Source organism: Zychaea mexicana, assembly GCF_025766255.1.
Source record: "Zychaea mexicana strain RSA 1403 chromosome Unknown BDB00scaffold_28, whole genome shotgun sequence".
NCBI lineage: Eukaryota > Fungi > Mucoromycota > Mucoromycetes > Mucorales > Lichtheimiaceae > Zychaea > Zychaea mexicana.
In genome coordinates this window covers 180222-202183 of record NW_026516691.1, presented here as the reverse complement: position 1 = coordinate 202183, position 21962 = coordinate 180222, and the positions used below count along the sequence as shown (strand labels likewise).

The window sequence follows — 21962 nt, the reverse complement described above, 5'->3', positions numbered from 1 at the left end:
GAGTGGTACAATAGGAAGGAGAAGGATGGAGAGACTGCTCTGATCAGAGCACCCACAGGCTACTACTACTGCTACTACAGGTATTCAAGAACTTCGTACGGCGCACCAGTACGTCCCAAAAGTGCATTCCAATAATATTCAATATGAAACGCAAAGCTGTGGTTTCCACCAAACTCGGTTTCTAGCGCATCCGGCGAAATATAATCCTCCAAGTGAACCCATTGCGCGTTAACTTCGGCCGAAGGACTTTCAAGCTGCTGTTCCTTGTTTGATGATGATGATGATGATGATGTCTTTTTGTTGTTTTTATCATATACGAACTTGATCTTGGCCCTGGTTTGAGGATCCATAAATGGGGATATCACTTTGAACGTTGCAAAAAAGAACCATGGCGCTAGAATACATATACAAAATAAAGAGAGAAAGAAGACTGTTAGTTTAAAAAGTATCTCTGCCGTCTTTTTATCGATAGAAGATTGATCGATATTTATATATAGCATAGCACTTACAGTCTACAACAAATGCGATACCTTGTAGATCATTAATGATAATTTGAAAAAGTTAGTTAGAGAGGCTAAGTGTAGTTGTACTGTAATAAGATGGTGACAAACATTTTAACTTTACCCAATCGCTCCGGATAATGGTCTCCTAGTATATTCAAAAACCTTTTACACGTTGCAATACTCGGACTATGCGAATATGCAGCACCCTTGAAATCAACAATGATTGCGATCGTATCTACATGAGAAGGCATGAGCCGAATTCCTCGTTCGAGACAGAATATGATATGCTTTGTTTGTCTTTCTTCATCTTTGGAGTTCTGTAATCTTGGTCGGATGATCCAAATAGGTCGCCCACATGTGTCGAACCCGTTAAAATACATTTTGCCACTTTCTACCTGGGTTTAAAAAGGAAATTCGTTTTGAAAATAAGCTACTCCAGACGTGGATGAGCTTTTCAAGTCATCTCATATACAATGTTAAAGAAAACACAGCATACCTCTGGCTTGACATACTCTGGATCAATCTGGTCAGGCCGATAATCGCGGCGCCAGCGAATTGTACTTTCAAGCATTGATTTAGAAGACTGTTGTTTTTTTTCGTCAATGGATTGAGCATTTCTTATACATTTCACCGCGTGTGGTTAAAATAAGCTATACATTTTACCTCGAAATCCCATTTGCGTGCATGCAGATGCCGTCTTAGCGTCGCGTCTGTTAAAAACGCCTTTTCATTCGGATAATATGGATGATCCGTAGGAAGCATAATACCATTGATGTGACAACGTAGCGCTGCAAGCATAGACCATTGCGACCCGTCTAATGGGGGATGCACGCTTGCTGGAGAATAATGGTGTGGTGGACCAAGTTTTGGTTCATGGGTGACAAACGGGTCGTTTTGTTGTTGCGATAGTGTTGTTGTTGTTGTTGTTGCTACTGATCGATTACTGCTGTCACTATTGTAGAGAGAATTGGATCTGGATTTTGATCGATGGAAAAAACTGCTCATACTTGAATGAAGGAAACGAAATTTCAAGAAAAAAGCTGTTGGTCCTTTTTTCCATGGAAAACAAAAGCCTTTTTCTTATGTCAAAACTTAAAGCTTTTAAGTAAAAGGCACAGTTGCCGATCATTATCCGTGAGCGGTGCGCGGAACCGAGTTTGTGTGTGAGCGTAAAAGCCAAGACCGTATGCCGAGAGATCAATTTAATGGAAAACGTCAAAACTGTCACACACACGCACGCGCCAAGAACGACAATACGCGCACCTCTTTACAGAACTGGTAATGACGCCCAGTATATATGACGTATTCTCCTTCCCTTTTCCCCCTCTTTCACATTTCCAAGATTTTCTTTTTCCTATATAAAGGAAATAGCAAAAAATAAACCCTACTAGATATCAACGAACGTCAGCGGTAGTACGATCCAAGTGGCCCGATTCACCCGGAGAGGGTGCCGATAATACCATATTTGCCTACACCTGCACCACAAATAAAAAGACCGATCTTTTTGCTGTACTTTCTCAATAATACAAGCCTGTTTAACGTCGATTCGAGGGAAAGCCAGAGCTCTTTTCTTTTGGTTTATAACAGCGCATCCAGTGTTAGACAGTACAAAGCGCTGATTCCGCTGACGAACCTGTGTGAATTCTTTGGTTCCCTATATATGTATCAAAGAGTTCAAATTACTGAGGAGTCATGACAAACTGATATCTTGTGATAGTATGAGAAGTTCCTTTTGGCGAGTTCAGGTAGCAAACTGGGCTAAATTCTTATGTGAATGCTATTGGATTGACGTTATATGCCAAGATTTTGTGCGGCAGATCGTAACACCTCGATACGGAATACCATCATACATCTTAACTCATACAGCACTCAAGATACAAACTATATTCTCTCAGCAGCAATGACTGACCTAACATAAAAAGTCATCATACATACAAAGAGACATGATTGATGCCAAGATCATACTCCAGTGACACAATTTTGTTTCCAGTCATTCTTTTGCTCTATTGATAATAGATAGTAACATATCGATCGTATGTTGTACAGCTCTAAAGTATTTATCTGCAACATAGTAAAGCGTAAGTACGGCTTTAAGAATAAGATGCCTTACAACTGTCGTTAACGGATTTGTATGTTTTGTCGATTCTTTCTGTGATAAATGTGGGTGTCGTTAACGGATTTGTATGTTTTGTCGATTCTTTCTTTGATAAATGTGGGTTGAGAATATAAAACCAATATGAAATACAGCGAGAGTCAAATATCAGATGTTTGAGGTTCTGTTTAGACTTGGCGTTTGAACCACAAACTGATGGATGAGTCGTAGACAACATGCCGGATATTGAATCTGTCCAAGATCAAGAAGGTTGAGGAAGGTGGGGTTTGGATGTTCTCCGAGTGTAAGAAGATATCTGTGCCTTAATCAGTGTGTTCCGTGATGCAATGTCACCTTTGTCTGTAGTAGAATAAATTATTGTGTACCAACATCTGGTTATGAGTTATTCTCAATTGTGTTCCATGTTTAGTTATGTGTTATCTATATGGTGTTCATTCTACTAAGCAGTAACAGTAAATACAGCTCCTTTATTTTGCCTGCAACCTATCTCTCTTTTTCACTATGGATTAATTATCTCATGCGTGATTATATGGTTCTTATTTGCTGCGTATGTGTAAGGATAAGCTTGCTGTTAAATAAACCTTCAATATATACCGTACATAGCTACACAAACGTATAATATATCACTAGCAGTGTTTACATTGATGGTGACTCACTGTATATATCCGTTTAAATGCATACTGTTTTTAGACAGCTGCCATCTAGTGAAGCGAGGTCTTTTATGAGAGGAACCCCTTGGACAAAATTTTCTCCCGCGCCACTACATAAGAGACAATGCGGAAACATCGTCAGCATGATTAAATCGCATGTTTACGAAAAATCTTTCTTTTCGCCCGAATAGCTTGGCGTCACAAGCATGTAGATCCAGGGAAAGGAAAAAATGAGCTAGTTATTACAAAGGAGAGTACTTCCAAACAGTGGTCTTGTGAGTACATACGGCTGTTGTTGGTAGCAGGATACCGGTTGTCGCAACCTTGAGGTTTTTTTTTATGTATGTCCTCGTACGACAAAACAACATGCAGTCCGTGGTCTAACGTGGGGGGGGAAGAGCCTAGAGCTTGAAATAGACCCCGAACTGCAGTTTCACAATCAGAGCATCCCTTTTTTTTTGAGACTAAATGATCGTGTGGGACTATACGCGGGTATGCCAATAGCATTCAAAAGCTGCACGGGCAGATTGACTTATCAGGTACTAAAAAGATCGCAATGTTGGTTCTGGTTTTTATCATGTGTCTGACCACAAATGTTTATATCCGCGTGCAGTTCCATTTAATGACATGCAGCAAGAAAAGCTGGTTTTTTTTGTTTTGAAAATAAACAGCGGCGATCAATAACAATACATGTGATTGCGTTTTTTTTAAGGGATAGCAGCAACAATGATGAGGAATAATGAGCTCTATAGCAATATTTTTTAGCAGTGATAGATGGTGTAGACATCTATTCTTTGCATAATTAACATCTAGAGTAAACAAATGACTGAGCCATCATCAACACTGTTACTCATAGTGCTAGGAGTAGCTTTTACTATTATTTTATTCACTGAGGGGTAAAAAGATTACAAATATTCAAATATTAGGAATGACACGCTGAATGAAAAGAAAGGGGATTTCAGGTTGTTTGTAGTTGACAGGCAAGGCCACAAAAGACAGTCGTGTATATGAAGAAATTTTAGGGTGTATGTAAAAGGCAAAATACGTATAGTGAAGAACTTGGAGTATGTATGTATGTACATGATATAATAATAAGACAAAGTATGTGTGTGTGTGTGTGTGTGTGTGTGTGTGTGGGAATCATCAAAAGAACAAGTGTTTTGGGGGAGGGGTGAAGGGGAGGTGTATGTAGAAGAAGAAGACGTGTTTGTGGGTTGTACAGAATGGCGTTGAATGTCATGCTAGTAAAAGAGCGATGACGAAAAACAAGGTGCAGAACGAGAGATAAAGAGAGGATTTTTGATTTTAAGGGTGGTTGGTCGTCATGTGGGACATCAAGTATGTTTTGCGTGCAAAGGCTGCGCCGCATACAGTGCATTCGAACGACTTTTCGCCAGTATGGACAGCAGAAACATGTCGGTCTCGATCGTGCTTGCGCGCAAACCCTTTCTCGCACACGTTGCAGCTGAATGGCTTGAGCCGGTTTTTGTCGTGCGTGAGCTGATGTGTGCGCAAGTTGTAGGACCGGCTGAATCGCACATGGCAAATGGGACACACATGGGGTCGGTTATTGTACGCGTCCGCTTCATCAACAGCATTGTTCTTCTGGACTTTCTTTGGCACAGTACATGTGGGTGCTGCTGCTGTTCGTCGACGCTTCGATTCGCGCTGTTTAGTGGTGGTAGTAGTAGTACTTGGTACGCAGTGTTCATCATCATGGTCTTGATCTTCTTGATAATTGACTGCCGTAGCACATCGTCGTCGCTTTCTGCTTGTTGTTGTTTGTTCTGTTGCAGTTGCTGCTGTAGTCGAATTAGTATCTGTGGCTGTTGACGATGTTGCTTCTTCTGTTGTAGATGTCTTTTCTTTTGTTGTAGATGTTGTAGTAGTAGTAGTAGTAGTAGTAGTAGTAGCCATATAGTTGCAGACAAAAGAGGAGAAGGAAGATGGTGAAGAAGCGTTTGCTTGCAGCTCTTCCATTTGAGCGCATGGTGAGGGTGCCTCTTGTGACTGTGGCTGCTGCGCACAATCATTCTGATATTGTTGTTGTTGTTGTTGTTGGTGAACTGGTTCATAGATGGAACCAAGCGAAGGTGACGACGAGCGTGCCTCTTGTGACTGTGGCTGCTGCGCACAATCAATCTGATAGTGTTGTTGTTGTTGGTGAACTGGTTCATAGATGGAACCAAGCGAAGGTGACGACGAGCGTGCCTCTTGTGACTGTGGCTGCTGCGCACAATCAATCTGATAGTGTTGTTGTTGTTGTTGTTGGTGAACTGGTTCATAGATGGAACCAAGCGAAGGTGACGACGAGCGCGATGCGTAATCAAAAGTATGAGTCGTGTCACAAGAAGATGAAGGTGATGAAGGAGCAGTAGAAGGCGTGGCTGGATTGTCATCCTCGGCACGGAGTTCCTCTTGCAGGACTTTTGATGGGATGACCAATCTGGATGGGTTGCCGTCGAATGGGACGAAAGGGTCCATGAGCACGTCAGGACAATCGTAGGGGACGTCCTTTGACAAGAATTTGCTAATCTGGCTTGATGAGATGTAGTAGGCTGAACCGTCGAACAAAGGCGCGAATATCGGTGCCAACGCAGGAGGACATGCTATGTCGATCATTTCCGGTGAGATTGCTGCTAGTGGTTGTGCTGTGAATGCTGTGGAAGCAAAGTCGATGCCAGAAGAAGCGTCAAGATAAGGTGATGTGTCAAGCGGTAGCGATGGAGGGAACGACGAGTCGTAGTAGTGTGGAAAGCCGTCTTGACCGTTTGTAAAGTACAAGTTCTCCATAGTGCTGCTGCTAGTGTCAAATGATAATCAGCGTTTGATGTTCCTTATCATTTTCAAACCATCACTGCGGCGCCGCAGTTTTTGAAAAGAGAGGGAGTGAGGGAATCCTTACGTTCTGTATGTGCCTGGGGCGAGCGTGTATTTGATTGCAAGAAAGAATGTGTGAGCTTTGTAGAGTAGCAAAAGTAAGGAAAAGAAGAGATCAAATGTGAGGAGTGGGAAACCAAAGAGGCGCTCTCTTTTTATATACTTTGAGGGGAACATGCCGGAAAGGGAAGCCAACAATGGGAATTTGACTCAGACAACCCGCGAAAGGGACGCCGTTGCCATAGCAACCGCTGCAGTCACTCGTGAGTTTCCACGCGTTTCGGCTCTGGTCCAAACTTGTTTTTTTTTTGGACTCAATTTTCTACGCGTCCAAACTGCGGCGCCACCCACCCACCACCACCACATGCATGTGTTGCGCGCCGTACTCGTTCTTTTGGAGGGTCATCTGGCCACCGACTGCTGCTGCTGCTGCTGTTGCACTCTAAGATGAGATCGGCCTCGGCACAAGAAAAAACAGGTGAAAACGTGGCATGCTCTATGCCAACAAGAACAATAAACTCGAACTCGAGTCTTGGCCCTATTCCCCCACACTACTTTGACCTTGGCAAGTGAACCACGCACATGGGAGACGGCTTACGTGGCGTTTCGACTAAATGACATGTTTTTTTTTTTGCGTTGCTTCACCCCATGTGGAACAGACCTGCCTTGGCCTTTCTTCTTTTCCTGCTAAGCATTTCTTAAGGATGATTAGAGACACACACTCACTCACACCTTTTTTTTGTTCGTTGACTCATGGCTGGCCTATGAACACGGCGCTTTCTCCCGCGTAACACAAGAACGGCGACGATGACGACGCATCCAGCAACACCTTTTTGTTTTCCTTCCCACACTTCCCCCCTTTGTTTTTTTGTTCCTCCATAATACTGTACTCAGGCTGCAGGGCTGCTAACGACGACGACAACAACAACAAAAAAGAAGCAGCCCTTTCGTTCTTTTCACCATTTTGAAATAATGTTCCTGATAAAAAGAAAAAGGGGGTGGGTTGTTCTAGCCTAGTCAGTTGTGACAGATTCATCCCGATCTAGCTTTTTTTTTTTTCGGTTCAACTTGTTTCTTTTCTCGGTCCTTTTTTTACACTACTCTTTTTTTTAAACTTTCACTGCTGAACTACTATATCAGTATTCATTCTATTTATTTACAAGTACATAAACTGGCAACACTTACTTCAACAACAACAACAACAACAACAACGCTTATGCATGAGCTAGCCCTTGCGGATCTAATGGGTGTAAAATTGTCCATCGGTACATTCTTACTATAAGCTTCACATACATTGCCTCCCGGGTTAACTCTCTTTGTCTTTTTTTAACAATACACAAAAAAAAAAGTCAAATCGATGGAACAATCGAGTCAATTGGAACGGATAGCTTCGGCATTGAAGAGTAAAGATTTGAAAGCGTTACAACAACTTGCTCGGATGCCCGGAGGATACTTGCTTGACAGTGTACGGAGAATAGTCTGGTATATATATATATATATATTGTATACAAACCCTATTATATGAGGGATTTGATCCGCCTATGTACATGTGTGTATGTGTGTGTATATATTGGAAACACTAAGACAAAGAACCATGATTAACAGGCCTATTTTGCTACACACTCATCATGGCTGTTATGTGGATGAGAAAGGAAGTGGTACCGTATATCTCTCTTTCTACATTTCTGATCGTATAGATACAATGGTTGGAGGTGGGAAAAAGGATGGATTGATCTGACTTTCCCTATTCTTTTTTCTCTTCCAGAGAAAGACTTGGCTGATCCAATACAAATATCTAAAGACATCGACCGTTCACTCTATTACTATCCGCGAGGCAAGTTTTCTTATATCCAGACAGTGCGAAACATACGATCTCGTCATCAGCAATCGTCATCTGATTTGAACTTTTTTTTTTTTTTTGGTGTGCCGCTGCATGTGTTTTACGTTATCAGATATATCACCCGACTTGAAAGCACAAAAGCAAAAGGAACTCCATAGCTTGATCGTGGAGATACTGTGGCGAAACCCTCGATTAAAATATTACCAGGTAATCATCCAAAAGTGATGCCATCCAAAAGTGATATGGAATTTCAAAATGGAAGGGGAAGGGGAGACATTGTTCAAAGCGTCAGGGGATCATTAAAAGCCAGGTTTAAATGCGGATGATCCAAAGGGATTCCACGATATATGTAGCTGTTTTCTGCTGGTCCTCGGAAAGAAGGATGCTATTCCTGCAGCAGAGAACGCTGCCTTGTTCTTTATCAGAGACGGAATGCTGGACTCGTTTGATCCTATCTCCAAACAGTTGCGGTTGATGAGTTCGCTTGTTCAGTATGAGGATAGCGAGCTCACGGATCATCTTGACAGGTGGTTGAAAGGGGAGAAAAAAAAGCGTGGTGGTGATGTGTGTGTGTGTGTGTGTGTGTGTGTGTGTGTATAAACTTGTGCTAACCATCTTGTTTTTTTGTGTATAGATGTCATATCATGCCGTATTATGCATTAAGCTGGGTATTGACTTGGTTCAGTCATGATTTCGAACAATTCGACAAGGTTGCCCGGTTATTTGACTTATTCATCTCAAGTTCTCCTCTGATGCCTATCTACTGTGCAAGCTCGGTATGGGGTTCTTTCTACATTTGGGATAGAGCAAGGACAGGGGGATTATTAACCGGAGAAGTGGAATCATCAGATCACGTTATTACGACGGAAAGAGTTTCTCCGAGCAGATCAAGACCACTTGCATGCGCTGATTACGCATATCCCGCAAGATATGGATCTGGACAAGATTGTGGAAAAGGCGGTTGAACTAGAACAACGCTATCCGCCTTTGGAACTACAAAAGCGAAGTGGGTTATGGCTACATGAAGAGTAAGCTCGTGTTTTGTTTTGCAACAGTTTTTTCTGGCGTTGGGACCCCGAGAGTGTAATGTCATCTTATCCGCTTGACTCACACAAACACTACTACTTTATATTCTAGATCACCGGTCAATACCTGGCAAAAGGACTGGGAGGTGTTGAGATGGAATAGCGTGCCTGACCGGATTCAGGCAGATCGCTACTTGAGCCATCCAATACCCAAGGAAGAATGGGAGGATGAAATGTTGGCAAAGTGGATGGCAGAGCGACAGCCGCCCATGGATGATGATGATGATTTCATATAATTCGACTCTCCTTTGTGGTCTCTTGAACTGTTTACTATTATTATTATTATTATTATCGTTGCTTACATATTATTGCCATTTGCTCTTCTTTAATCGTTTATTATATATAACTCTTTCATATACACACTTTTATCATTAGCATTATCATCATCATCATTCAGCGACAACAAGAATCACGCACACCGTATATCCAACAAACATCCAAGGTCTTGTACTTTTTTCCGTCTTTCAGCATTTATAACTGTAGTAGATAATGTGCTTTCTAATAAATATATAACAATGTATGATCTTCTACTTGTTTCAAAAACACTTGCTGTGCCTTGATCTACTTCCAACATGCATACATCTAGAGTAAACAATGAAAAGTAATCAACAGTTCTGAAAACAGTTTATTTGTCGCACAAGTACAAAAAATCCATGCAGAATAGCCCAAACATGCCAAATTCCGACCACCAACAAACTAATAATAGGATCCTAAAGAGTGAAACGTGTGGATTGGGGAGCTTTACAACGGCAACAAAAAGAATGAGCTATAAACTTATTCAAAGACATGGTTCTATATCATAATTTAACCAAACATTGTGCACACAAGCATTGGCTTTTGCAAAGAATAAGTGTCATCACACACGCTATAATGTTGCTTTTGGCACACTACTTGAAGCAACAGCGTCAACCGAACGAGATGCTCTGCTTGGGCAATTTTTATTTATTTATTTTTTTACTGGGCACTTCACAAGTACCCATCGTACGCCATCCAAAAGTTGTAAAAGAATGGAAATCATGTGTGCTGATGTCCTCCTGGGTACCATTTCATAATAAGCTGATACAATCCTTTCTTTCGGTCATGGAGGTTACAAGCACCAGTCTAGAGTAAAGAATGTCGGAGAAACGTGTCAAGGATAAGCCCGACTCGCGTGTTTTTATATATTTTGTAGCTCATGTATTTTGATGTTAAAGCATCCGAGATGCAAGCGAAAATATAGTCTTTTGTGCCAATAGACACATCGTCGTTGGTCAGCTCGGTTTGGAGTAAGCTCGACTGTTGTTGGAATTGCGTAAAATGATGTTTTACAGAGTATGAGTATGATGAATCTTTGTATGATCATGCAGCAGGCTAGATCCGTGGGGACCTAATATATCTCGCGCTAATCAATGAGCCAAGAAAGCAGCAACACGGATGACTCGGTTGTTTGCACAAAAGTGGTGGTTTGATTGTAGACCGTAACAAAAAACTGCTCAATGTCTGCCAATGTAAAAATCAAAAGTTTAACGTTTCACGAATCTGACAAGTTACCATCTCGATCCAAATTTCTACGAAGAACAGTTTTCCGCTCCAGTGCATATACACACATGACACTAATAAGAGCTGATAACCTCATCGAGGATCTTTCACTGCAGTTGCCAAACCAAAAGTTCAAACACCAACAGTACCCCATGGAAAGAAACCTAATTCAAGCTCGGGTTTTTGATAAGGTTCAATCCCAGATTGGTGGAAAAAAAAAAGGGTGCTGACGACCGAACACGTCGTCGTCTTTTTTTCTTTCTTTTTGTTGAGCTGATCAGTGTGTCCCTGGATTTATTTAGATAAACTTGTTTGCGAAATGTAAGACACAAAAGAATCGCGATCTATGAATGTGAAAAGAAGAGTCATGGCTCTTTTTTTTTTTTGAATTGGGTTGTTTTTTCTCTGTATTATTTTCTTTTTTCTAATTTTTGTGGGGCGGAATGATGGGGGTGGAAAATAACGTGTATAGGACGCAAACACTTATCCAGTCCAAATCGATCGCGGCGGCCTCGCTCCACGTGCCGCTGCCACGTCAATGGCATCTCTACGTGTGGCCATTTGCTACCATCCTGTATCCTGTGTGGACTTATATCTACATGGTCAAGTACGATGAATACATTGTCTCGCAAGAATGGACGTTTGTCACTCTTGGTAGTATCGTTACGTTGCACGCCCTCTCGTTTTTGGTGTGTCAGTGGAGCGTGTCCATCAAGGCTCTGCTCACTTGTGTCAAGGTTTGCTTCTTTTTTTTTATATCTCTTTCACATTGTAAAGATTGGGGATATGGGAAGAATAAAAAAATTGGTGCATGGACTCACCCCAAAGAATGTATGATAGGAACACAATGTACAAAAGGCTACTGTGATTAAGGTTGTTCCGTTCCGTCATCAAGGTACCGGTACCTTGTGTGAGATCCATCATGGCGAGGCAAGTTTTGATAATTTTGAAAGCATACATGGCGGACATGAAAGCAAATGGGAGAGCTAATTTTTGAAAAGGGCTTGCCAAATATTTATTATAGAAGGGTGATATCTACTTTTACTTTCAACAAAACAAATTCATTTGGAACCCGGATAAGAAACAGTTTGAAATGCTGGTCTATCCATCGGATTTGTGCCCACCTGTTTCAGCCTATCAGTCGCTCAAGGGATTGGAAACCAAAAGTCAGATCGAGAATGTACACGAGACTTATGGTCCTAACCGGTAAATGCTTTGCTCCCCTTGACAATTTGATTTACTACTAAATGGGATTATCTGTTTTTTTTAATGTGGGGTTCGCTCCGGCTAGATTCGAAATTCCTGTTCCCAAATTCATGGATTTGTTCAAAGAACATGCTGTGGCCCCTTTCTTTGTCTTTCAGATCTTTTGTGTTGGCTTGTGGTGCTTGGATGAATACTGGTATTATTCGCTGTTTACACTGTTCATGTTGATCGTTTTTGAGGCCACGGTTGTCTTCCAACGTCTCAAGACCATTGGTGAATTCCGTGCCATGAACCAAAAGCCGTTCACCGTCTATGTCAAGCGTGAAAAGAAGTGGATCCAAATTGAAAGTGATGAATTGCTCCCGGGTGATGTAGTATCTATTAGTAAGTCATACTTGAGGGGGGGGGGCTCTTGGTCGGTGGATCTATGCTAAACCTTGAAAATGTAGCGCGTACCAAGGAGGATCAAGGTGTCCCTTGTGATTTGGTTATTTCGGATGGCTCGTGCATTGTCAATGAAGCCATGCTTTCCGGTGAATCTACTCCTTTGCTAAAGGTAACTACTACGTAATAGCTATGGGGAGGGGGGAGAGAGGATGATTTAACGAAAGAAGAGAGGCTCATGACTTTAAACTATCTAGGAATCTGTCGCGTTGCGAAACCCTGATGATGACTTTGATCTGGTCAACGTTGACAAATTGAACGTGCTCTATGGTGGCACCAAGGTCTTACAGGTCACACCCCCCATGAACGATGCAGCTCCTGATGGTGGATGTATCTGCACTGTTGCTCGCACAGGCTTTGGCACGTCGCAGGGTAACCTTGTGCGTACCATGATTTTCTCGACGGAACGCGTTACTGCCAACAACTTTGAAGCTCTGCTGTTTATTCTGTTCTTGTGTGTCTTTGCCATTGCTGCATCGTCCTATGTCTGGCAAGAAGGTGTCAAGAACGATCGCAAGCGATCCAAGTTGCTATTGGACTGTATCTTGATCGTCACGTCCGTCGTACCACCTGAGCTGCCCATGGAGCTTAGCATGGCAGTCAACAGCAGTCTTGTTGCATTGGCAAAATATGGTAAGGATCCCCGCGGGGAAAGAGAGATACAGGAAGCCAAGAAGGGTATGATGACTCAATTGGGATTTTGAACAAAAAAAAAACAATGATAGCCATCTACTGTACCGAACCGTTCCGTATACCATTTGCTGGCAAAGTGGATGTCTGCTGTTTTGATAAGACAGGTACCTTGACCGGTGAGGACCTTGTCTTCGAAGGTGTTGCATCTGCAGAGTAAGTGTACAGCACCGCATGCATCATTCTACAATCCGAGATCTCCTTTTTCTCTAAAAAAAAAACTGTCATGACACTAGTCCCAAACAGTCGAGCACCGAGCTTATGGCGGCTACAGCCGTCCCCAAGGCAACCCAATGGGTCCTGGCGTCTGCACACGCTCTTGTGCTACTGGAAGATGGCGTTGTTGGGGATCCGATGGAAAAGGAGACGCTCAAAGCGCTCGATTGGGACCTCGGTTCGCGCGAAATTGTTGCACCGAAAGAGTCCAAGAAAAAGGAAAATCTGCAAATCCGTCGTCGATTCCAGTTCTCGTCTGCCTTGAAGCGCCAATCGTCGATTTCCATTCTGGTCCATCCTGACTTTGGTAAGCACAAGACGTTTGCTGCTGTGAAAGGTGCTCCAGAAACGCTCCGTGACATGTATGCCAACGTTCCTGATAACTACGATGACACCTATCGCTACTTTACCCGTAAGGGAAGTCGTGTATTGGCGCTGGGTTATAAGTTTTTGGAAGATGGGTTATCGACTGACCAGGTACGAAGGGAGGGGGAGACACACATTCTCTCTCTTATCATTGATCGAAGGCATTTCTCTCCTTTAAGTGTTGACTGATAACACATTCTTTTTGTTTCGTTTTGGGTGGGGTATCACAGATTAATAACTTGTCCCGTGATTCGGTTGAATCTGAGTTAACGTTTGCCGGCTTCATTGTCTTTTCATGTCCGCTTAAAGAAGATGCCATTGAAGCGTTGAAGGAGCTCAACGAGTCTTCGCATCGATGCATCATGATCACCGGAGACAATCCGCTGACAGCATGTGCAGTGGCACGCCAAGTCGCCATTGTGGAACGCGACGTGCTTATTGTTGATAAGCTTCAGGACCAGACAGTGTTTCACTCTGTCGACGAATCGATTCGATTCCCAGTGGATCCTGAATCGCCTTTGGACCCAAAGATGTTGGACAAGTACGACCTTTGTCTCACGGGTGCAGCCATGAACGATTTCATGGATAAGCCAAACATGAAGATCCTGCTCGAACACACTTGGGTGTATGCGCGCGTGTCACCATCGCAAAAGGTAATACTGGGGGTAGGGGGGGGGCTGATGATCCGTTTGGACCGTGGTTGTTGTTTGTTATCCATGAGGAAACGCTAAAAAGAAAAGGAAAAAAATGGTGCGTTAGGAATATCTACTGACGGGACTGAAAGATCTGGGGTACACGACGTTGATGGCTGGTGACGGCACCAATGACGTTGGCGCATTGAAGCAGGCACATATTGGCGTTGCGCTTTTGGACGGTACACCTGAGGATCTGAAAAAGATTGCAGAACGTGCCAAGATGGATCGTCTCAAGAACATGTACGAACAGCAAAAGAAGCTAGCTGAACGTTTCAAGTCGCCTACACCGCCGCCTCCCCCGGCCATTGCTCATCTGTACCCCGAACATGCCCAGCGTGCCCAGCAGCAGCAACAACAGGTCGCCAACATGACACCGCAACAGCGTCGTCAGATGGAGCAGAAGCAGAAGCTCGAGAGCATGGCTACTCACTTTATGGAGGACATGGACATGGAAGAACCGCCTACCATCAAATTTGGCGATGCTTCGGTCGCTGCCCCTTTCACTTCGAAATTACGCAATGTCATGGCAGGTAAAAGAAGAGTCGATTGGGGGAAGGGGGGGAAAGAAAAGAATGTTCTTTCTCGGGTTATTAGCATTATCATGCAAGGTTACTAATGCATCTCTCTTGTGTGTGTGTGTGTGCGGGGAAATGATTAGTCAACAATATTATCCGTCAAGGTCGCTGTACGCTCGTTGCAACGATCCAAATGTACAAAATCCTTGCCCTCAATTGCCTCATTTCGGCCTACAGTTTGTCTGTGCTCTACCTGGATGGCATCAAATTTGGTGATCTTCAGGTGACAATTTCGGGTATGCTTATGGCAGTCTGTTTCCTATGCATTTCCCGCGGCAAGGTAAGAAAAAAGAGTGTGCAATTACCCTTTTTGGCTTTTTCGAATGGCCCATGGGTGCATCCGTGTAACTTTTTGCAATCGTCGTCGTCGTCGTCCATCCTTTTTGTTTTTTTAGCCTCTGCAAAAGCTTTCCAAGGAGCGACCTCAGCCAAACATCTTTAATCCGTACATTATCCTGTCAGTTCTTGGCCAGTTTGCCGTCCATATTGCTGCGTTGATCTATGTCAACTCGCTTGCCAACTATTACGAACCGTAAGTGCATTCTTTCTGCTACATGTGTGTTTTGCTTGCTGCTGCTGCTGCTGCTGCTGCTGCACATGGTGTCTGCGGTTTATTAAGTAGTGTCAACTCTACTTTAGACCCAAAGAGGTGGATTTGGAAGGAGAATTCGAGCCAAGTCTTTTGAACAGCGGTGTATACCTTATCCAGTTATCGATGCAAGTATCAACCTTTGCGATCAACTATCAGGTGAGAAAGCTTGTTTTCGGTTTTTTTTTTTTTTCGGGGGTTTGCATGATTGAGTGAGTAGTGCTTGACTAAATACTCTTTTGTGCTATGTGGTATAGGGATACCCATTCCGAGAACGTATCCAAGATAACAAGACCTTGTACTATGGCCTTCTTTCTGTTGGAGGCATTGCACTGGCTGGGGCCACCGAACTATTCCCCGAGGTGAACGAGCAGCTCAAATTGGTCAATTTCCCAAGTGCGGTAAGTACCCAAATTTTTTTTTTCTTTCATGCTATCATGAAGCTAATCAGTAATCTCACGTGGCACCTGCAAGTTCCGGGACAAGTTGACATTCTGTATGATTCTCGACTATGGTGTTTCTTATCTCATTGAGGTTGTTACCAAGCGACTGTTTGCCGATAACCGCGCCAAGAGCATTGCACGACGAGGACGCGAATGAACACGACTTGAAAGAAATGCTTAATGTAGACTCTCTTTCTTTCTTTTAATATATATACAATCTAGATAATAATAAAAAAAGGGGGCGTGTATTGAACAAGCAACTTGGTCGGGTGGGAGGAGGAGGAGGAGGAGGAGGAGTGAGCCAGAGGAAAGATCGGCGCACGTATTATAATTTTAGTTCAGTGTAGTGGGAGAGAGAGAGAGAGAGAGAGAGAAGAGAGGGAAAAGGCATAGCAACACAGAAAGCGTGGTAGTTTCGCTTATGCCATTTTGTGTCTAGGTAACACCACTCGTAATTGGTTGTCACGGGGACCGTTCCCGCCAAACTTTTTTTTTTCCCTTAGTCCAACCCCGTGATGTGGGCCAGCTCGAGTATGATCACATTTCTGGTTGCACATTCCCTGATCATGTAATACACAGACGCTTGTGTGCGACTCTTTCTACTGCTTGTACACACACACACACAGAGTCTCTCTCTCTTTTACAAAGTGCGTGTGTACGTGTGTTTGGGTAGGTGTGTGGAAGAAGGAAAAAAAAAAAAATAAATAGAATCTCTTGCATCAGCGAATCGCTTTTTCCTTCCTCCTCCTCTTTTTTTTGTTTTCTTCTTACTTTGCCCTCCCCCATAGCTCTTTTTTCAACAAAGAAAACGGACACTTGCCCCCTTATCAAATACCCACAACAAAAACATTACGTAACAAAAATGCACAACGTTATTTGCAACAAGTCCAACCCAAAGTCTACTACTACTGCTGCTGCCCACGATGACAGTAGCAAGAGCAAGGTGTGCAGTGGTCGTGGCAAGAGCTACTGCTTGGTCCACCGACGGTATTTTGAGACCAGCTGGTGTCCTGACTGTAGCCGTCGGTCCTGACTGTAGCCGTCGTAAGTCTTTCTCTCTCTCTCCTGTGGGATGGGGGGGGTCTGTGCTTGTTATTCTAACCTGTCGATTGTTTTTGTTCAGACTAAAGTTACACTGGCAAAAAAAAACCAAAGCCGCCCAGCAAACAAAAAAGAAAGAAAAAAACGATAATTCACAGTATATTTTTGTTGTTTGAAAAAGAACAAAAACAAAAACACAAAAAAAAAAAAAGGATCCCCAAAAAATTACCATAGACTTATGCCCCCCACACCCACCTAACCCCCATCATCCATCATCCATCATCCATCATCCATCATCCAAGCCCATGATACCAAAAAAAACAATGTATGCCCTTGTTCTTCTTCTTCAGCCACCGGCCCCATCTCCCATCTAATGTAGTAATAGTAGTTTATATCAAACAACACACCCACACACACACACACATTAAAAGAACTGATCTTTTTCTGGCTTCTATATCCACCACTCACTCACGCTCGCTTGCTTGCTTGTTCATGCGTCTCTCTTATTGTCCGGAACGCACCCCATCCAATAAAGCGTGGTGTTTTGCTATTTTAATAGTAATAATAACAGTAATAATAGTAGTAATCTTTCTGGAACCGTCGCCCTATACACCATCCCTATTCTGCACACGGACCCTCCCGTTTGCAGAGATTCACGTGTACAATTTGCGATGCTATCAAGTGCCAGTGCACCCGGCGATCGGCGCGCCCTATTTTCTGTTTAGTGTCTCCCCCAGGGCCACACACGACGACACACACTCTCTTCATCTCTAAACCACTTGTCTAGATGATCAGCGTACTGTGATGGGTCGACCCTATCTCTTTTTTATGTTTTCTTGTTTGTACCTCCAAAGGTTTTTCTATCATGGGCTTAAAAGCCCGTTCGATCGTACCACCGCAAATTTTGAGAGAGAAAGCTTATAGGACAGATCCTCCCCCCCCCGACGAAGGGGGAAAGATAATACGTGGTGGCAAGTAAAGCGTGGCCCTTGCGTTTATTATACAGTTTATATGTACTTGGCTGGTGATTTTCTCACAAGTACCATCTTGCTTCAGCCTAAACATGCGTACATCGTCGTCATTTTGCATGAGAGCTCTTTCGTTGTCGCAAAGCAACTAATGATCAAGAAGAAGAAGAAGAAGAAGGGAGCAGTAACAAAGTCATGTGTACTCTCTATTTTACGTTCCGGCTAATCCACGATCTTTGGCTATCTTTAGTTTGGCTGGATATATCTTGTCTCCCTGGGGCTTAACTCTTTTTTCTGTCGCTTTTGTATCCATCATCGTAATCGAAACTCGAGTTTTTGAGGTTGCACATATGCATAACTCTTTTTGGCTCGGGCGACACGTGTGCTTGATACTTCACTTTTACCATCGGTCCTGCTGTATTCTCAGAATTTGCATCGTGGCTCTTGAGTAAAAAAGAGATCAGGTAATCTGTGATACATCCAATAGGAAATGTTCTTATTGGGATGCATTTACTACTGCTAGTCATTGAGCAGCAGCAGCAGCAGCCCGTCTAGCATTGCTGAGAAGCTTGGCTATCGCATTTCTATCCATATGTAGAGTAGCGTAGAGTCAGATACTCTCTTTTATATACAATGGAGGAACGACTGCTTGGGTTGGATGGCCCATCTAGAACATCACCATCATCAACAACGTTAGACCTTGTGGATACATGGTGTTGTGCACCCTGTAAATACTAAAAATATCACTGCACTACATAATATTGTGTTATATGATTACACAAAATAGAAAGGCATCTGTCTTGCCCTTTCATTTTCAAAGAACTCTTGTGTGTGCAACATACTACAACAATTGTTATGTTGTGGCAGAGTCATAGTGGTTTTGTTATATATACATCACTTTTGTTTCAAGCTAGAAAAAGTCTACTCCATGCTCTTAATAAGTGGTCCACGTATCACAGCATACATCGAGAAACCACCCAGTCCCAAAATGGGATAGATCAGGCTTGTTTTGGATATGTCGTTGTGGAGAAGACTCTTCGAGAGAGAGATAGCACATAGAATAGAGCAGATGGGATTATCATATGGGAAAAGGTCTAGAGCGTGTACACCAAGGAAGTAACGGCGATCACCAGATAACACATCAACTTTATGGTTGGCTGGCTGGTGGTGCAGAAGAAGCATGTGTACAGCTTATAGCGATCTCCCGTTTGAAAAGCCAATGTCATCATCCTTGCTCTTTTTCGTCAAGAACTTGTTTAAACTCAAAAATCGAGGGTTTATCTAGTTTGATCAAGTGAATCCAAATACCAAAAGACAACCAATCACCATTGCCATTATGTATCCATTTGTGCACGCGTTGGAACAAGAACAAACGGATGATCCTTTTATCGTATAAGAAAGCGAGATAGTTTTGGATTTCTATGTGTGTGTGTGTGTGTGTGTTTATGTGGTGAGAAACTCCTAGTTAGCAGCAGTAGTAGTAAGCAGTAAGTAGCAACTCAAGAGGGGGCTTCGATTTAGCATGTGGGGGATCCTTAACTAAGATTATTCAGCATTGCTGTGCTCCATTTACGTGTGAACACACTTCCAGATATGTCTGTCAATAAGAGCGAATGACGACTAATAACAACGTTTAGAATGATTTTCGTGTGTGTCTGTGTCTGTTATCAAGCTCACGCGACCTGGCGTCAGCGGGCTACATCTTAAAAGAAGGAGGGTGTGAAGGAAGGATCATGGGATTACTTTTTGCGTAAAAAGTCGGATGGATTCCGGTCTGTAATCTTTATTTTTGGGTGAGAGCTTAAAAATGGGTTCCGCCCTTTTCTCGTTTCACGTAAGGGTGGGAATTGTTGGGAGGAGGGTTTCCGCTTTGCATTGGGCCCCGTGAACAACAACCAAGTCCCCCACAGGTATGTAAACTTGAAGTTGTTGGATTAGTTAGAGCAATGCTATCCAAGACGGTGAATTGCCACATGATAATTCGACTGTTCTACAATGTACGCGTCTTGTGGATAAAGTGCACGGATCGTGTGGCAATGCACAACAGTATCGGTCCTTTAGCCGAGCCCAAGCATTTTATGTGCCATTGTATCGTATACTTTTGAGAAGCAAGCACAAGAAGAATCTGCTCATGGCTACAGAAAGTTGGCTATATAATTGGTTTAACTTCTGAAGACGCTCGTAAAGTACCAATCTACTATGCCAGGCTATTGTAGAAAACTACTGATCTAGAAGCACTCCAGCGGCTAGGAAGGGGTGAAGACTATATCGCGCTACCCCTCGCCAGCTGCTGTCGATTAAAAGGAAAGACGCCCCAGCACAAGTACATGAACCTTGAAACAAACGCATTCAGTACGATGGTACGGATTCAGAAGAGAGCAAAAAGAAGAGGAGACCCATCCATCCTTCTGGGTTTATTCCGGTTTATTATCCTCGGCAGTGCGTTTCTCTAACACTTTATCAACCAATCCAAAATTCTTTGCTTCTTCTGCAGTCATGAAATAATCGCGTTCCATCATTTTTTCTACACGGGTGGTTGAATTGTTTCGTTGTACTGAGTCTCTTTTTTTTCATGCACTATACAACGAGAGACGATTGGAAGCAATAGAAAAAAATAGCACGTACCTATCGTATCAATATCACGGATACCAGTATGCTTTTGAAAAATCCTATTAAGTCGCTCGCGAACTCTTAGAATTTCACGTGCATGGATGGCGATATCGGATGCCTGGCCAGCAGCGCCACCCGACGGTTGGTGGATCATGATAGATGAGTTTGGCAATGCGTAGCGTTTCCCGGCCTCACCTATTTAGATATAGTAGTATAGGTTAAATGGGTATCTATCTCTATTCCAGTTATTTTTCTATAATGTTACCTGCGGCGAGCAACAGAGATCCCATAGAGCATGCTTGACCATTACACAGTGTCGATACGGGTGATTGGATGTACTAATAGTAAAAAGCCATTTATACTCTTATCAGATAAAACAAGTTTCATCCACTTAAATTAATCATTACCTGCATCTGATGATTTTGTATAGAAAACCATACGATTCCATAAAGGCCCGAGCGAAAAAGAGGAACAAAATATGAGCAAAAAACTCCAATTGAGAACAACACCATCACTCGTCCCCAACGAATAGTATTCACAAAGGCTATCAACAACTTACCGTGTCATAAATAGCCATGCCAGCTGTCACACTGCCACCAGGTGAGTTAATATAGAGATTGATTGGCTTTTCGGGGTTCTCTGCTTCAAGGAACAACAATTGTGCCACAATCACAGAAGCGACATTGTCGTCGACCTAGTAATTGATTTCGGATATAGCCCAGTACATAAGTACAGACATCCATACAATGGCCTGTCAAGTTATGAGGATCGAGCCATTTTTTTCCCAACTATCACGTACCGGTCCATTCAAACAAATAATGCGTTCCTTCAAAAGACGCGAAAATATATCATACGAGCGTTCGCCTCGACCCTGTAGGTATGTTTTGTTTTTTTAACGTGGTCAGTTCGCTCGCTCTTTAGCACAGCTACCCTTTACTATTTCTCTACATTACTGTTTGTTCAACGACAAATGGAATCAGAGCTTGACCGTGAAAACGACGTTGAAGTAAGGGCTATAAAACAAACCACACCCACAGTGGGTATTAGATGGTGTTGTTTTTTCTCATTGACAATACATTCTTTTTTTCATTTATCTGGCCATGTGTCATTTTTTATAGTACCCGATGTGTTCTTAAAAGTGATCGTGTAAACATTATGCGTAGTTGTAGTAGTGTGAGAATACGTGGTGTGCAGGTGAAAAGACGCGTTGCCCCTCTCTTTTACTGCTGCAACCCTATTATTTCGCACTCAGACCCAATCAGGCCCGCAAATCAGAGGCAAGCCTGCATTATTATGCTACCCTGAGTATTCAAGTACGACTGCTGCATGGTAGCAGTAGCTAGTACACTACTTTTGGATAACCTAGCCAACGTAGTAGCTACAACAACGCAGTCAAATACGATTCAATTCTTGTCGAGAACCTAGCCATAGTCCAATTGGACCCTCTCCTTTTACTTTATTCTTTTAATAATGCCGAGTGAGAAATAATAAAATGCGCAGGTACAGGAGAAACTGGAGCAGATGAACAAA

The 21962-nt window shown here is 42.9% G+C and overlaps 6 protein-coding genes across 6 annotated transcripts; 3 read left to right on the top strand and 3 right to left on the bottom strand.

Moving 5' to 3' along the window:
• Window positions 1-74: 74 nt before the first annotated feature.
• BDB00DRAFT_871453 (CRAL-TRIO domain-containing protein) lies at window positions 75-1508 on the bottom strand (the record flags this gene model as incomplete). The annotated part of the gene is made up of 5 exons (XM_053126831.1): window positions 75-394; window positions 510-530; window positions 625-898; window positions 1000-1086; window positions 1167-1508. The coding sequence occupies 5 exons, from the start codon at window positions 1506-1508 to the stop codon at window positions 75-77; spliced, it is 1044 nt and encodes a 347-aa protein (XP_052980629.1).
• Window positions 1509-4592: 3084 nt separating this feature from the next.
• On the bottom strand, window positions 4593-4838 carry BDB00DRAFT_722200 (uncharacterized protein; the record flags this gene model as incomplete). Its single annotated transcript, XM_053118197.1, has 1 exon — window positions 4593-4838. A coding segment is annotated over one exon (246 nt), but the record flags the coding sequence as incomplete, so codon positions are not given.
• A 2434-nt stretch (window positions 4839-7272) lies between these two features.
• Window positions 7273-9678, top strand: BDB00DRAFT_818861 (rab-GTPase-TBC domain-containing protein). Its single transcript, XM_053123191.1, has 8 exons — window positions 7273-7411; window positions 7496-7804; window positions 7912-7980; window positions 8099-8193; window positions 8320-8513; window positions 8621-8762; window positions 8836-9014; window positions 9124-9678. Exons 2-8 carry the CDS (start codon window positions 7702-7704, stop codon window positions 9305-9307), a joined length of 966 nt encoding a protein of 321 aa, XP_052980627.1. The 5' UTR covers window positions 7273-7411; window positions 7496-7701; the 3' UTR covers window positions 9308-9678.
• Window positions 9679-10841: 1163 nt separating this feature from the next.
• On the top strand, window positions 10842-16152 carry BDB00DRAFT_818855 (uncharacterized protein). The gene is made up of 16 exons (XM_053123190.1): window positions 10842-10910; window positions 11062-11326; window positions 11430-11519; window positions 11614-11795; window positions 11881-12179; window positions 12245-12351; window positions 12437-12872; window positions 12965-13085; window positions 13166-13622; window positions 13742-14164; window positions 14271-14736; window positions 14865-15061; window positions 15177-15313; window positions 15421-15529; window positions 15628-15771; window positions 15845-16152. Coding segments are annotated over exons 1-16 (3561 nt in total). The 5' UTR covers window positions 10842-10908; the 3' UTR covers window positions 15971-16152.
• A 523-nt stretch (window positions 16153-16675) lies between these two features.
• Window positions 16676-16846, top strand: BDB00DRAFT_761989 (uncharacterized protein; the record flags this gene model as incomplete). Its single annotated transcript, XM_053119307.1, has 1 exon — window positions 16676-16846. One exon carries the CDS (start codon window positions 16676-16678, stop codon window positions 16844-16846), a length of 171 nt encoding a protein of 56 aa, XP_052980625.1.
• A 3353-nt stretch (window positions 16847-20199) lies between these two features.
• BDB00DRAFT_312712 (ATP-dependent Clp protease proteolytic subunit) lies at window positions 20200-21906 on the bottom strand. The gene is made up of 8 exons (XM_053116887.1): window positions 21554-21906; window positions 21386-21445; window positions 21232-21303; window positions 20992-21126; window positions 20840-20845; window positions 20698-20770; window positions 20448-20627; window positions 20200-20346 (listed from the first exon to the last, which is right to left on the bottom strand). Exons 1-8 carry the CDS (start codon window positions 21584-21586, stop codon window positions 20237-20239), a joined length of 669 nt encoding a protein of 222 aa, XP_052980624.1. The 5' UTR covers window positions 21587-21906; the 3' UTR covers window positions 20200-20236.
• Between the last annotated feature and the right edge of the window lie 56 nt (window positions 21907-21962).